At 43.6% G+C, this 17,208-nt stretch overlaps 1 protein-coding gene across 1 annotated transcript in view; it reads right to left on the bottom strand.

Annotated features, from left to right (window-relative positions):
* Positions 1-17,104, bottom strand: part of atp10d (ATPase phospholipid transporting 10D) — a 57,827-nt gene extending 40,723 nt beyond the window's left edge. Inside the window, 3 exon segments of the mRNA XM_041972341.1 lie at positions 3,732-3,926; positions 5,575-5,954; positions 16,938-17,104. Of these exon segments, the coding sequence (XP_041828275.1) occupies positions 3,732-3,926; positions 5,575-5,861 (482 nt within the window). The 5' untranslated portion in view covers positions 5,862-5,954; positions 16,938-17,104.
* Between the last annotated feature and the right edge of the window lie 104 nt (positions 17,105-17,208).

Here is a 17,208-nt window from a genome sequence, read left to right as displayed (position 1 = left end):
TCCTCCAGTCTGCTTATGCAAGAATGAGACGGAGATGGCGGCGTCAGGTGGACGTCCTCCTGCAGCCTGAGGAATGACTGGAACAGTGCAAAGTCCATGTTCACTGATAAGAGATGCTGAGTCACATTATTTCTGTCTGTCTGGATGAGTTCTATTCAATTCTACTAATGTCATGATTTAATCTTGACGCAGGGTTGAATGTCCTGCCGTCCTCACAGAGACAACCTGTCCCTCCAACCAAGTTTGGACATCTTTAATCTAGCCAGCAAGTCTTTATGCTCCCTCAAGGAGTTAAAACGTCCACTTTATGTCAGGTCATCACAACTGATAAGTCCATCTGTCCCTCTGTCCATCCAGCAGAATCTGACCAGTAGCTCTAAATGAAACCAGTAATGACTCAACCCTCGTAAGAAAAACTTCCTCTCTGACTAGTTTAGGGAATTTCCTTATGTCCATCTGGAAATTTGGACCATTTGTAACCCAGTGAGGTTCCCAGTTCCCCCTTTCTATGCTCTACTTCACCCCACGGCCGTTTTTCTGACTAACAAGGACCAGATGATGGCAGCCCCTCCAGAGATGGAAGGTGGTACCTTCCATCTCCTGAATGGAGGTTGGAGCCAAGGCCAGGAATTCAAGCCAGGTATCATGAGTCTTTAAAAGATTAAAAAATCCCCTTAAGCTGCAAACTTTTCTGCAGAAGTTTCCTGAAAGTTCATTTCTCAGCCTCTGATGGTTAAAAACAAATTCTTGGATCTTACTGGTCACATGACTCATTAACAAGAACAGCCTGTAAACCTCACCCATGATGCACAGGACTGAAGACATAAACACGTGAATTACTAAAAGTATTGGGACGTCTGCGTTTCCAGCTGAACTCCTCCCATTCTTTACCCGAAGCATTAAATGAGGACTTGCTCCATCCTTTTTTAGCTCTTCTGGGAAGGATTCCCACCCGTTTAGGAGATAGTTTATTGAAATTTATGACCATTTTTCCAGAAGCATATTAGTGAAATCAGACACTGATGTTGGATGAGAAGGTTTGACTCTGTTCTGATTCATCCCAGAGATGTTAGGTTGAGGTCCGGACTCTGAGCAGGACAGTCCGGTTCCTCCACACCAGACCTTGCCGCTATGGAAGTGAACACCTGAATTCAGTGATTTGAAGGGGTGTCTCAATACGTTTGGGACACCTCAGTGAGATGGGAGTCCAAAGGCCATCTGCCTTCAAAGTCCAGATCAGACCCATAGTTTAAAAGTTGAAAAGCATTGTAGAAGCAGATGAAAATCTCCCTACCTGCTGTAAACATGACAGGAGAGCCTGTTGATCACACAGTCAGACCTGAACCTGCGGTAGTCTTCAAAGACGTCCTTAATGGCGGTCACAGACAGCACCAGGATGATGGGGATCAGGGAGATCTCCGGCTGGAAGGCCTCCACCACGGGAACAAAGTTTAAAGCAGCCAGGAAGATGAAGTAGACGTTGGCGAAGCGATGCAGCTGTTCAAACAGATTCCTTGGCAGGAAGGAGAGGACGGAGTACTTGTTGGTCCGGATCCGGTTGGTTTTATATGTCTTCAACAGCTGTCTCAGCTCCTCATCCTCAGTGAAAGAAGGTCCAACCGTCCTCTTCCTCTGCAGCCGCTGCTTGTTGGACTGATGCTGAGACGCTCGTTCCAAACTATACATGAGTCCAGACCTGCTGGGTTACGTCTCCACTTAGACCGTCTATCTATTCTTCCATGCTAGCGTCCTTCTGCTGGACCACTGGGATGTGGTCCCTCATCCAGCTGAAGTAAATCCAGATTCAGCAGGAAAGGTACGAATGACAAAGCAGAGAGGAGCGTCAACAACCAGGAAGACAGGTTCAGAGCCACTCCTCTGCAGAGCAAAGTCCACCATTTACGGCCTCAGATTATACAACCAGGGGCAGCGTCCCAGAGGACGGAGACGATCTACAGCCGGGGGGAGCATCCCAGAGGAAGGAGACGATCTACAGCCGGGGGCAGCGTCCCAGAGGACGGAGACGATCTACAGCCGGGGGGAGCATCCCAGAGGAAGGAGACGATCTACAGCCGGGGGCAGCGTCCCAGAGGACGGAGACGATCTACAGCCGGGGGGAGCATCCCAGAGGAAGGAGACGATCTACAGCCGGGGGCAGCGTCCCAGAGGACGGAGACGATCTACAGCCGGGGGCAGCGTCCCAGAGGACGGAGACAATCTACAGCCGGGGGGAGCGTCCCAGAGGACGGAGACGATCTACAGCCGGTGGGAGCGTCCATGGAGTTGTATCCGGGATGTCCCATTTCATGGCTTTGTATCCTGGTTGGCCCGTTCCCGGTCCTAGGCTCCATCCCCACAATGAATTGAACCAAAATCCATGAAGAAATAGATTTCCAAATTGTTCCCTCCTCGTTTCCTCCAGCTGTCCCGTTTTACAATGTCCTACGATCCCGCTGGCTGTTTGAATCTAACGTTTCCTGTGATCGGGCTGAAACTGATGATCTGAGAAAGAGAACCAGATTAAGTGGATCAGGAACAATGTTGTTCGAGTTGAAATGAGGCCTAAAGACTCCTCACTTGGAGCTCAGTTATCCTTTTATTGGATTCTGAAAAAGTAATAAAGAGGTTTGTTTAAACATCTCAGTGGAGGTGGAGCATGACATTGCCTCGGCCAGGGAGGTTCTCTGAGAGCGGGATGATGTGCAGATAAAAGGCGAGAAGTCAGAACTCGACCCTGGACCTGCCACAGGTCGAACGAACTATGACCCTGAACTCACTGTTTTAAAGACGAGTTCAGATAATTGCAGCCACATGTTTAAAACCCTGCTAAGAACTTCCAGGTTTTCTCCAGGACGGCGAGTTCCTCTGGTGAGTTTCACAAGCTGTTAAGTCTTGTTTTTTATTTCTACCCAAACTAGTGTTTCACTTCTCTCCTGCTCATGGTCATGCATTCAGTTCCTCATCCTTTTCTCTTTAATAAAGTCTGTAGTTGTTTAAAGGGGTAGTGCACTCTGAAAGGTGTTTCTGAGCTGTGAACAACATAGTTTTACTTAACTGTGATAAAAATCACCAATACTGTTAAAATTTGTCTCTACTTTTCTTTTTAAAAAAGGAGATGTTGTGGGTCAAAAATGGCTCAAAACATCCCCTACAGGGTAAAACCAGGTGTGTCAGGAGAAAATTTTAAACCCTCACAGCCCCTCCCCCCAGATGCAAAAACGCTTTGCAGGTATAGAAACCACGCCCACGAGCGCATCTGTACGGATGTATCTGAGGTAGATCTGCTAGTTTCGGGCTTTTAGACTTTTACAAAGCTTTTGAGAAAATATTGCTGCAATGAGATGGATTTGTGCTTTTCAGAGTAAAAGTAACAGCAGACTTTATTCTTTCCCTGCTGATCCTCATCTGGAGACCCACAGAAAGCTCAGCTTCCTGCAGCTTCCACAACCTGCCAGTGGGTAGAGCGGTCGTCTTGTAGCCTAAGGGTTGTCGGTTCGATCCTCGGCCTGTCGAGTTCATGTCGAAGTGTCCCTGAACAAGACACCGAACCCCAAATCCTGATGGGTCGCGCTTAGCGCCTTGCATGGCGGCTTCCGTCATCAGTGTGCGAATGTGATGTAAGATGTAAAGCTATATAAATACAGATCATTTACCATCTACACAGTTAATACCAGAACTGGGATTCCAATCATTTCTGCATGCAGGAAGTTGGAAAGAAGCTTCTGACTCACCCACAGAAGACTCGGACCAGGTTGTTGTTGACCTTCCTGTCGAAACGGTAGCGTCTGTAGTCTTCCAGAGCATCTTTGATGCCGATAACTGTGAGGACCACCAGCAGAGGAATCATAGTGATTTCCTTCTCAAAGGCTTCCACAACCGGGACCCAGTTCAGCAGCGCCAGGAACAGGAAGTAAAGATTGGCAGCTCTGCAAATACAGACAAGATAGTTGGACCAGTGGCTGGAGGCCTGGAGGAGCACTGGGATCCACTGATCAGTGGTTTTCAACAGACTGTTAGTGTTCTGGATCCTAGGAACAGACAACACTGTGTCAAAACCAGATTACTATTATTATTATTATTATTAATAATAATAATAATAATAATAAATGTGCTTCACAGAACACTACAGTTAAAACTAGATAAAAACAGAAATAATATACCCAAAACATCAGTTAAAAAACTAAAACCATCTCTGACCATCTCAATACGAGCCAGCTCCGACCCCGACGCCCCAGTCAAGCCCCCCAGGGGCCCAGGAATCACGTTTTGTTTACAATGACATCCTCCAAGTACTTCATTCTTTGGTTGCTCCGCTGAGTCAAGTTCAGCCTTTTTCTGTCTTGCAGGAGGCAGGATGGTTGCAGATGGGTGTAAGCTTACATAGGAAGAGTGGAGACTTGGGTATTTGAAGGAATTCCCACCAGGCTGTCAGAGAGGAGCTGATATTGATGCTTTTAAAACTGTTATGTTTGATATTTTGGCTAATAAATGGCATGTTTGTAATTTCCAGATTCTCACAAAGTGCTTGTTCTAGATCTGACCACGGCTCATCTAACGGGTGAGATTTGCACCATTTTGAGATTTACTGTAACCTACTGACTAAGAAATAATAATGGAAATTGGGTAGATCTAGTCCTCCGGCATATCTAGTTTTCTGTAGTTTATAAGCTAATACGTGGTGGTTTGTTCTACCAGGAAATGTACAGATGTAAGAGTCTAATGACTTAAACCATGTAGGGGACGGTTTTATGGGTTTCATGGGGAAGAGGTAAAACCATCATTTTAATCATGGCATCTCTCCCCATGAGGGATGTGGGTAGGGAGTTCCACTATATGAAATCGTCTTTGATAGATAAAAGCTGAATGTAGTCTAGTTTTGTTAGCTCTGACAGCCAGGGGGAATGTTTATACCCAGGTATGTTATATCACCTGGTTGTAATATGGAGGTGGAAATATTCTGGAAATGCCAGCTAACTGAGAATTCATTAATGAATGTGATGGTCTGTGAGTTCTGGAAGAAAAGTAATACATCATAAGCATAAAGACTGATCTTATGCTCTCTATTTTTCCCTGGATGCCTTTGATATCTTTATTTAGCCTGATAGCAGCTGCTAGAGGATCACTAAAAATTGCCAACGGTAAAGGGGAAAGTGGACAACCCGGCCTGCTGCCTGAGACCCTGGTTTTCAGTTGGACCAGACGTCGATTTAGTTTGAACTAGGAGACTGTGGTTTTCAGTCAGACAAGAGTTTGCTTCACTGCTCCGAACCACAGTGAGAATGAATGCTCTCACTGTTCCAGATTAACCGGACTATCCATGGACCATTCAACTATCCATGGAAGTGGACCAGGGTTGGTTTACAGCAGACCAAACAGGTCCAGTGTGGATGCACCCAAAGACTATTTCAGGAGAGAAGGTTTCTGGAAAGAGATTGATTTCAGCTCACAGAGAAATAAAATCATCCAAACTCTTCATTTAGTTTGATGAGCAAACATCCAGATTCATCTATATGATGATGGAGAGAGGTCATCTTCTGATTTATATTTTCTAGAAATGTAAAAGAGAAAGCTCACCTGTGGAACTGCTGGAACAGGTTCATAGGAATGAAGGTCAACAAGGTGTATTTGGTGGTCCGGATGGCATTGCCCAGGTACTTTTTGGATACAGCTTCATATTCCTGTTGGTGGGGGCCATGGCGAGCGAGCACCGTTCTCCTCTTCCCATTGGCTCTGTGTGGGGAACTGTGGGCGTCTATCGGACTTTTATTGGACAGGCCATCCGGAACGGAGTACCAGCCTCGGCCCAAGTCCGCCCCCAGCAGCTGTCGACAGCGATGCTGGACCCAGTGGAAACTCTCCATCTACTCAGCACCAACTGTAACTGGGACGGGGACTCGCCTTTGTGGCCTCCAACTCCTATGTTCTCCACTCTGGATCCTCACCACGTTCTCATCCTTCAGAGCAAAAATATTCAATTATTCTAAAAAATCTATTAATAAAACTATTTAAGAATCACAAGAGAACAAGTTCTACCAACTTCAAAATGAAGATGTGAGCAAGCAGAGATACATGACCACAAGTTGGATGTTTGTCTGATGTTTGAGTTCCCGAGGTTAGACGTTGATTGATATACATATACGTGCACACACACTTACACATGCATAACCACATACATTCACAGAGTCAAAGCAGTTACATATATACCTCTATATGTGGTCAAATACCTATTTATATGTTTATACTCACATACCTGCATATGCACATATATTTTTAGCACATATACAGTTGTGCTCATAAGTTGACATAACCTGGCAGAATTTAGGATTTTTTGGCCATTTTTCAGAGAATATGAATGACAACACAAGAACTTTTCTTTCCCTCGTGGTTAGTGCTCGGGTGAAGCCATTTATTGCCAATCAACTGTGTTTACTCTTTTTAAATCAATAGGCTCTTTCCGACTGTAGGAACCTTTTGCAGTTCCTATAACCTTTTCAGGAACCAGGCCGTTTTTTCGTGCATTCCGACATATAGGAACTAGGGAACAAAGCCCCCAGTTCCTATAACCATTTTAGCTCCTGCTCCGAGGCAGGGTCTGAACGGGGTTCTATAGGAACCCTCATGACGTAGGTGTTTGGTGACTGGTAGCTCCGCCCCTTGCCAGATTTCCGCATTTTGTGTCCCCACCACATTTAAAAAACACGGTTGCACATATGGACAAAAACAACAACAGAGCAAGCGATAAATGGACCGACGAGGAGGTCGAAGCTCTTCTGACCGTCTACGCCACAGAGGATTTTCAGAGAGGTTTTGAAGGTTCGCAGTGAAATATAAAAATATTCCTGACGATCAGCTCTCAGTCAGAGAACGCGGGATAACGCGAAGCAGCGCATGTAGAAAACTCACACAAGACTACAAATAAATTAAGAACCACGACAACCGGAGCGGGACGAACCGAACAAACAGTAAATTGGACAGCTTGTACCACCGACATGTTTACTCCGTCAACGCCGCAGCAAATGACTCCTGCGTGCGGCAGAAAAAGCCAGTGTGATATGGAGAGCATATACACATGTAAATAGTTATTTTTGCTCTGCTGTATTCATTATAAAAAAATAAATGACTTTGTAAAGAGTCTGAAGTTTTCAGTTTGTGTCTGTTAGATGTGCTTTGGCCACATCTATAAAATATTAGCTAATAAAAATATTGAGTAGTTATTAACTTATCACAGCTATGAAATTTTAAATAATCCATCTTTGGCCGCTACGTTTTAAGTCTTATCCCTGGGTGTAAATTACATTAGTTTATCAACTTTATAATATGCTCCATATCACAGAACGAAGTTTATCATGTTTAACCAAGATCTGACACAAATTACACACCTGTAAACATTTCACCACCCTTTTTATATTTTTACCTTCATATACGCTAAATCTGTGTGACCATGTCCTCATAATTCTAAACCATAACTCAGTCACAACCAACCCTCCACTGACGGATTACTCCTCCACCTTTCTACTGATGATTCCATAAAACACACAAAGCTTAAAGCAGATGATGAGATCTTTATTTTACACATAACACAAAAAAAAAGAAAAAAAATTAAATGAAATGATGCATTTTTTTGGAACATTTTCTCTTTAAATGTGTACATCATGTATACATGTATGTTCTATCTGTCAAACTTCCAGAACATGATGCTTATTATGAAGAGGTGTGTTGTGATTAGCTGGAAGGCAGGAGGTAAAGCATCCAGGCTGTTCTCCATCTCCTTCAGTATCTGCAGCAGGTGGTTGTGTCCATCCTCTCCAGTGCAGCTTCAGGCGGCCACAGATGTATTGAAATGTCTCCCTGGACATACAGAAATTCTCTATCTACTGCTCATCGGTAAAATTAAGAACAACCTTTTCCCGCTAGTTATCAGCTTTGCTCCGGACCAGCCGGACGGTGAGGAGGTTCAATGAGCTGCAGCAACGTCTGAAACGCAGAACACGAGTTACAATAAACCCGCCGTCTGAAATATTTACTCATAAGACACGTATACAATCGGCGCATGTTTAATAAGTTAAACTTACACGTCGTCTCCTTTGTCTGCGGCGTATCTCCTGCCGCTGGATTCTTCATCTTCTGACTTTCTGGAGCCTTCCAGCCTCGACGTGAGACGCCTGGTTGTATCGTCCATCAGTAACATCTCCATCAAGCAGAGCATGAACACTACGATCTCTTTCTTCTCCATATTAGCTTTTCGTGTTGTTTTGTTTTTAGCGGGTTTTGTTTTGTTGTTATGTGGTGCTAAAGTCACACGTCACTGTTGCAGACGTATGCGTCACATCGGTCCCGCTACCGCCCCCCACTCATGTGTGAATGCAACATGAAACAGTTCCCCTGGAGAAGGTAGTTCTTAGAACTAGGACAGTTATTAGAACTGCGTTCTTAGAACTTCTCTGTCGGAATGCGCCTATAATGACAACAGAAACTACACAAATGACCCTGATCAAAAGTTTACATACCCCAGTTTTTAATACCGTGTGTTGCCCCCTTTAACATCAACGACAGCTTGGAGTCTTTTGCGCTAGTTGTGGATGAGGCTCTTTGTCTTCTCTGATGGTAACACTGCCCATTCTTCTTGGCTTAAGGCCTCCACTTCCTGTAAATTCTTGGTCTGTCTTGTATGAACTGCACGCTTGAGATCTCCCCAGAGTAGCTCAATGATACTGAGGTCAAGAGACTGAGATGGCCACTCCAGAACCTTCACTTTATTCTGCTGTAGCCAATGACAGGTTGACTTGGCCTTGTGATTTGGATCATTATCATGTTGGAATATCCAAGCACAGCCCGTGCGCAGCTTCCAGGCTGAGTGCAAATTTTCCTCTAGTATGTTTTAATAACAAGCTTCATTCATCTTGCCATCAAATATGTAGCTCACACATCCCCAAAACATCAGCGATCCACCTCCATGTTTTACAGTAGGAATGGTGAACCTTTCATCACAGGCCTTGTTTAATGCTCTCCTAAGGTAACATTTATGGTTGTGGCCAAAAAGTAAAATTTTGGTCTCATCATCAATGATTATATGTTCCAAAAGTTTTGAGGCTTGTCTCTGTGCTGTTTGGCACGTTTTAAGCATGATTTTTGTGGCATTGGCGTAGTAATGGCTTTCTTCTGGCCACTCGACCACGCAGCCCACATGATTTATCATCCCATGTTTACAATCAGCCCATTGTCCGATTGATCCGATGTTTGGTCCGAGGTTCCGACGGAACGTTTAAAGACTAACTTCGATGTTTGGTCCGAGGTTCCGACTGAACATTTAAAGACTAACTCCGATGTTTGGTCCGAGGCTCCGACTGAACATTTAAAGACTAACTCCGATGTTTGGTCCGAGGCTCCGACGGAACATTTAAAGACTTACTCCGATGTTTGGTCCGAGGCTCCGACGGAACATTTAAAGACTAACTCCGATGTTTGGTCCGAGGTTCCGACTGAACATTTAAAGACTAACTCCGATGTTTGGTCCGAGGCTCCGACTGAACATTTAAAGACTAACTCCGATGTTTGGTCCGAGGCTCCGACGGAACATTTAAAGACTTACTCCGATGTTTGGTCCGAGGCTCCGACGGAACGTTTAAAGACTAACTCCGATGTTTGGTCCGAGGCTCCGACGGAACATTTAAAGACTAACTCCGATGTTTGGTCCGAGGTTCCGACGGAACGTTTAAAGACTAACTCCGATGTTTGGTCCGAGGTTCCGACGGAACATTTAAAGACTAACTCCGATGTTTGGTCCGAGGCTCCGACGGAACATTTAAAGACTTACTCCGATGTTTGGTCCGAGGTTCCGACGGAAGATTTAAAGACTAACTCCGATGTTTGGTCCGAGGTTCCGACGGAACATTTAAAGACTTACTCCGATGTTTGGTCCGAGGCTCCGACGGAACATTTAAAGACTTACTCCGATGTTTGGTCCGAGGCTCCGGCGCAACGTTTAAAGACTTACTCCGATGTTTGGTCCGAGGTTCCGACGGAAGATTTAAAGACTAACTCCGATGTTTGGTCCGAGGCTCCGACGGAAGATTTAAAGACTTACTCCGATGTTTGGTCCGAGGTTCCGGCGCAACGTTTAAAGACTTACTCCGATGTTTGGTCCGAGGTTCCGGCGCAACGTTTAAAGACTTACTCCGATGTTTGGTCCGAGGTTCCGGCGCAACGTTTAAAGACTAACTCCGATGTTTGGTCCGAGGTTCCGACGGAACATTTAAAGACTAACTCCGATGTTTGGTCCGAGGTTCCGACGGAACATTTAAAGACTTACTCCGATGTTTGGTCCGAGGTTCCGACGGAACATTTAAAGACTTACTCCGATGTTTGGTCCGAGGTTCCGACGGAACATTTAAAGACTTACTCCGATGTTTGGTCCGAGGTTCCGACGGAACATTTAAAGACTAACTCCGATGTTTGGTCCGAGGTTCTGAAAAATAAAATTGTCGTGAGGCATCTAACATCTCATGAAAACCACCTGGATTAATTGGGGGCTTTATAGTTCTATTGAACTGAGGCTGATTATTTTGTCATGTTATAAAACAAGTAGACTGAATTAAGTAGAAAACAGTGACAGTGATGCAGTTTGGAGTTTAACTATGACATTGGCAGAAAGGTAGCACCAATGCAGGGTTAGCAAACACTGGAACAGAACTATAAAGCCATAAAGTTATGGAAGCAGTGTGGGCACAGGTGCTATTGTTATTAGAATCTGTTGCTTTGGTCCGCCCAAGCTAACGTCTGCTCTAATGAAAAATATCCAAATCCAATGATGATGCATGACTGTTTCAAACTGGAGCAGAATGTGTTTGATGAGGAAAAACATGTTAATCCAGATTGTAGAAACTTGTTAGCAGCACTGAAGCTTGTTTACTGAACCAGACAACATGGTGCAGTGTGCTTTAAATAATAGAGATGTCTGGTTAAACATATGATCACCAGTTATCTAATTGTTCAGGTCTTTTTACAGGAAACAGAACTGAAAGAATGATTTTAACAAGTGAAACTCGTCAGGTCACATTACTCCCATGTTCTGAAGCTTCACAGCTGACAGAGTAAACCACCAGATGGTTGTGGAAATCTTCTCTTTTATTCTTTGATAAGAGCAATAAGTGAATTAAAGGATTAGTCTGGTTTATTTCACTCAACTTTTCTCCAAAGTACTGTACATCAACAATCAACAATATTAATTAATAAAATGAAAAGATTAAATTATTAAATAAAAATTAAACAAAAATATAAAACAACAACCAATTGTTTTTCTGTTTAGCTCCACCAGCTCTTAATAAAACAAAAACACAAGTGAAAAGATAAAATAAATAAAAAGACACGGCGGACCACACAACTCCTGCCGTGTCAACAACCAGAGGATAAAAGTGGGTCTTTAGACGAGACTTAAAGCCTCCAGTGTGGGGCAGATCAGACCTGGAGGGGCAGTTCCAGAGTCTGGACTGACTACAGAGAACCCCGTCCCTCTAGTTTTACGTCTAATCGTAGGCACCACGAGATGGGACCAGCCCTCAGACCTCGGAGCGGTGCTGGAGAGGACATCTGGAGGCAGCCGGTAATGTCTGGGGGGCCGGCCCATTCAGAGCTCTAAATATAAACGAACTTCGGAGTAAACGACTAATATCCGAGAGACCTTCTGGACCGACGAAGACTCCTGTTTCCCATCAGGAGAAAATCCACTGAAGGCGCTCGCGCTGTCATCGCGGTGAATAAATGATTTATTAATGGACAGCTGTACCGCGACCCAGACATCACTCCGGGGCTCTACTGAGGTGTCGGTATGAGCTTTAATCTTCCCATATTCTTACTAAATCATGTCAATGCATAAAACTGCCATCATTAACGGTAAATTCACTGCCTGTCTCCACAACACTGCTCTCAACACTGATGTGTTTTTAATTATTTTTTTCTTTTGGAACTGTCGATCTCTTCAGTTCTCACTGTTCTTCTCTCCAACCCTTTCATGGTAAACAATAACCCCACCGTCATTATATTAATGCCACTCCTAGCGCACGCACACACTTGAACATGAGGCCCAGCTTGCTAGCACACATTAGCACTTTGCATGATTCATACAAACGCACACGTGCAATGTATGAGGGAACAGCACAAACACACATACAGACATTTAATACACAGATCCAGGTCACACACTCAGCTGGCAGACACACATGCACGCGGAGAGGCAGTGGAACGCACACCCATGCTTCAGTAACATGCATGTAGCTCTTTTTAATTTGTCGGATGTCGAACACTTTGAGGTGTGTTACTAGGAATGTGCATAGAGCTGGTACAGGAGAGAAGAGGTTAAAGATTTTCAATCGGCTGAAAGAAATATAAGCAGACATTGTCCTCCTTCAGGAAACTCATCTTCTCATAACAACCCAGTTTCCACACGTGTATTCAGCTTGTTATAATTCTAGGCAGAGAGGAGCAGCAACTCTCATTAATAGAAGGTTAAATTTTGACATAGATAATACAATCATAGATCCAGAAGGCAGATTTATAATAGTTACATTATCTATTAAAAATGTTAAGTTATATATTGCAAATAAATGGTCCAAATGTTGATGATCCCTCCTTCTTTCACTCCCTCTTTGCCTCACTCTATGGTCACTCAAATAATAAATTAATTGTGGGAGGCAATTTTAATATTATACTGGAAAAACATAGAACCACAGGAAGTCATGGAGTCTGGAAATTTTGGTCTCTGTGATGCTTGGCGCTCTCACCATCCCACACTAAGAGAATACACCTTCTTCTCTTCAGTCCACCATTCCTATTCTAGATTAGATTATTTCTTAACTAGCAGCTCGCTGATGAATGACATGTCAGAAATCAGAATCCATCCTATTAGCATTAGTGATCACGCACCAGTATCATTCACTCTGAGAAGTAAGAGCAATAAACCAGCAACTAGAAACTGGAGATTTAATACGTCATTACTTAAAGATCCTGAGTTTATCAGCTACTTTAAAAGAAAATGGTCCTTATTTCTAGAAAATAACGACTTACCAGAAACTTCAGCGTGTGTTCTTTGGGAAGCAGGAAAAGCAGTAATGAGAGGGGAAATAATGTCCTTTTCTTCTCATAAGAAAAAGAAGGAAACTTTGAGAATTTCAGAGTTAGAACTCAGAATTAAATCCTTAGAGGAGCTTACCATGTCTCCCCAGAAGAACACACACTAAATGCTATAAGGAAAGCTAAACTTGAACTTAATGAAATAATAGATAAAAAGACGCAATTCTTGGTGCAAAGACTTCGCTTGGAGAATTTTGAGCATGGCAACAAATCTGGAAGGTTCCTGGCTAATCAGTTAAAAACAAATAAGGAGAAAACAACCATCTCCTCTGTCAGAGATCCAGAAGGAAACATCAGCCACGACCCTGACAAGATAAATAACACTTTCAAAGAATTCTATAAAACATTATATACATCACAACTAACTACAACAGATGACAATATTCATCAATTTCTTAGTAACATCAATCTTCCAAAATTAAAACATGAAGATAAAATGGTCTTGGATTCCCCCCTTTCAGTCAGTGAACTCCAAGAAGCTCTCCAGTATATGCCCAACAATAAAGCTCCGGGTCCAGATGGTCCAGGTCCAGATTGTCCAGGTCCTGATGGACAAGATCCAGATGGTCCAGGTCCAGATGGTCCAGGTCCTGATGGTCCAGGTCCTGATGGACAAGGTCCAGATGGTCCAGGTCCAGGTGGTCCAGCTCCAGATGGTCCAGATCCTGAAGGACAAGGTCCAGATGGTCCAGGCTCAGGTGGTCCAGGTCCTGATGGACAAGGTCCAGACAGTCCAGGTCCAGGTGGTCCAGGTCCAGATGGTCTAGGCCCACATGGTCTAGGTCCAGATGGTTATCCAGCAGAATTCTATAAAGAATTCTGGACAATGCTGGCACCCACTTTCTACAATATGATATTAGAAATAAGGGAAAATAAAAAAATACCTTCAAATATGAACCTAGCCAATATTACTCTACTATTAAAACCAGGTAAAGACCCGACACTTCCATCCAGTTACCGTCCAATTTCATTAATAAATGTAGATCTCAAAATAATTAGCAAAGCTTTGGCCAGAAGAATAGAAAAAATAACCCCTCTAATAATACATCCTGACCAAACAGGCTTTATTAAAGGTAGACATTCCTCTACTAACATGCGTAGATTAATTAACATCATAGATTATTCTACTCTACATAATCTGGAATCCACAGTAATTTCTTTAGACTCAGAAAAAGCGTTTGACCGAGTAAACTGGAAATTTTTATTTGCAACGTTAAACAAATTTGGGTTTGGGTCATCTTTCATAGATTGGATAAAAATATTATATAACAACCCAAATGCATGTGTGAAGACCAATGATCAAACCTCTCCAAGCTTCTGTTTGCAGAGAGGCACCAGACAGGGCTGCCCGCTTTCTCCATCACTCTTTGTTATTTTTATTGAACCCCTAGCTGCTGCCATAAGACAAAATAAAGAGATTAAAGGAATCCATGCTAACAATATAGAACACAAGATAAGTCTTTATGCTGATGATGTATTACTTTTCCTCCAGAACTCACCGACATCTCTCCCCCAGACAATCACACTTATTAACACATTCTCACCAATATCTGACTACTCTATTAACTGGTCTAAGACTATTATTATGCCCATCAACTGTGACCTACAAAACACACCCAATACTACAATACAGTCTGGAAACATTAGATATCTAGGCATAAACATTTCCCCCAGGTTATCAGAACTAACAAAGCTAAATTATGTCCAGCTTCTTAAAGCAATAGAGGATGATCTCTCACGGTGGAGGCACTTACCCATATCACTCATGGGGAGGGTTGCCACAGTTAAAATGATGGTTCTATCTAAAGTAAACTACCTGTTTTCAATGATACCCACTAAACCATCCTCCAGCTGGTTTAAGTCACTGGACTCACATATATCTAAATGTTTATGGAAAAATAAGCCATCACGTATCAGTCTAAAAACTTTACAACAGACTAAAGATAGAGGCGGATTGGAGCTACCCGACTTTAATCATGTTTTCTTAGCTAACAAGCTGCAGTATATCTCCAAATGGCTTAAACCTAGCAGTCTGGATGAACCATGGTTAGATATAGAGCAAGCATTGTGTGAGGATGTGTTTATCTCTGATCTGCCATTCATCAGCTCAACCATGAAAACACATAAGTGTTTTAAAAGCATCAATATCAGTTCCTCTTTAGTGGCTTGGTGGGATTTTCTAAAAATAACCATTTTGAGCAGGGAGGGAGAGGGTAAAGAGAACCTCTCACACCCCTGTTCCCCCTGGGTGAGGCCAGGGGCGGGAGGTCGGGCGGGGGGTCCGGGTAGAGACGATCTCACTCACCACTCTTCATCACTGATCACTCCTCTTCCTCATCCTCTGCATGCTGACACAATCACTGAGGTGTCCAGTGGGTTTTTATACTACGAGATATTTTCTCTTTTTTCCTGTGAGTTAGTATCTGGTCGTTGTTGTGCTACTTTCATGATATGTCTTTTTGATTTGGTTATTATTTAAAAACTCTTAATGACTAGCAGCTGTTTTTTGTAAAAGTTGTAGAAATTTTCTGGTGTGTTCATGTACAGGTGTAACAGTTTGTTGTCTGGTGATGGTGTGGATTGAAGGGTCGTTTCCTTCTGTCTGTGATCTTTTTGTCTCCTTTCTTCTTTCGCTTTTGCTCTTTTTGCTATTTTCCATCTTTTTCTGTCCCCTCCGGTCAGGTCCAGCAAGATTACATAGATTCCATGATTCAAAGTAAATAAATTAATAAATGAATCAGATTATAAAGAGGAGCCTTACCCATAGGCCTCCCCTTGGCAGAGCAAATTTGTTCAGCACGATACAGCAACCAGATTATCATCTTGCTGCTATGATGCTGGACAGAACAAGTTAAAAAAAGAGCTCTAAATATAAACAATAAAATCTTAAAATGAATTCTGAAACGTACAGGCAGCCAGTGCAAAGAAGCTAAAACAGGGGTGATGTGTTCACAGCGTCCTGCTACAAGAACATGATGGCAACTGGAAAGCCGTAGCTTATTGATCCGGACAGATGCTGAAACCAGGTACGCTCACATGGAAAAGAATGCTTGGCAAGTGTTGTGAACATTTTGAGAAATATCTGCTGGGACTGGGCACCCCAGAAGATCCAGGACATCAAAGCTCATACAGCCTCCGATCCCCAGCTGCCAGCGGTCAGTCGGGTCTGCCAGAGTATTCAACAAGCACCGGAGATGACGAAGAGCTCTGTCAGGTGAGAGGTGAGCTGTCAGAGCTTGATGGACCAGTGACCAGAGGAAATCGCATTCTGAGGGTTGAGAAGGGAGATGAAAGAGCGAATCCATAACGGGTCTGATGGAGGGACAGGTCGCTCCAGAACCCGGATCTCAACGGGTCTGATGGAGGGACAGGTCGCTCCAGAACCCGGATCTCAATGGGTCTGATGGAGGGACAGGTCGCTCCAGAACCAGGATCTCAACGTTACTGAAGCAGTGTGGGGTCATCTGGACCGAGACAGGAACAAAAGGCAGAAACATCCAAAGAAGAGCTTTGGAAAGTCCTTCCAGGATCCTGGAGAACTGTTCCTGAAGACTAGTGACAGAAAGCTTCTCAGAGGGTTTGGACTGTAATGAAGAACCTTAGAAAGGACGGACTGGGGTCATAGTGGATCATTTTTCGGTAAACAGCTTCCTGTTCTGCAGGAAGCGTTGGGAATCTGATGGAAACTTGTGAAGTTTATTATTTTAAGTTGCTGTTGAACCTTAAACGCCTCATTAACCTGAATGACGCCTGACTATAACCTAGTTGAGTTAATGAATAACCGGCTGCAGACAGCTCAGCCTGTAACTTACAGTAACGCCGCTCCTGAACCAAACCTCCAGCCCGGACTCTTGGTTTTCCGTCAAACATATCTCCTCGCACCCACATCACCGGCTGCTCACCCGCTGTTTGTGTCCACGCGCTTGTCACAAGGTGACTTCTTCCGCTAATACTCCTCATTCATCTCCCCCTGAGACACCGAAGACACAAACAACAGGACAAGAAGCAGGATGTGACGCTTCTTCCGCTAATAAAATCACGGTTTCCTACAAATAAACAACCAAATTAAACGGATTCGCCGGT

The sequence above is a fragment of the Melanotaenia boesemani genome, chromosome 20 (genome assembly GCF_017639745.1).
Source record: "Melanotaenia boesemani isolate fMelBoe1 chromosome 20, fMelBoe1.pri, whole genome shotgun sequence".
NCBI lineage: Eukaryota > Metazoa > Chordata > Actinopteri > Atheriniformes > Melanotaeniidae > Melanotaenia > Melanotaenia boesemani.
The sequence above is the reverse complement of the archived record's forward strand: the minus strand, read 5'-3'. Positions and strand labels throughout refer to the sequence as shown.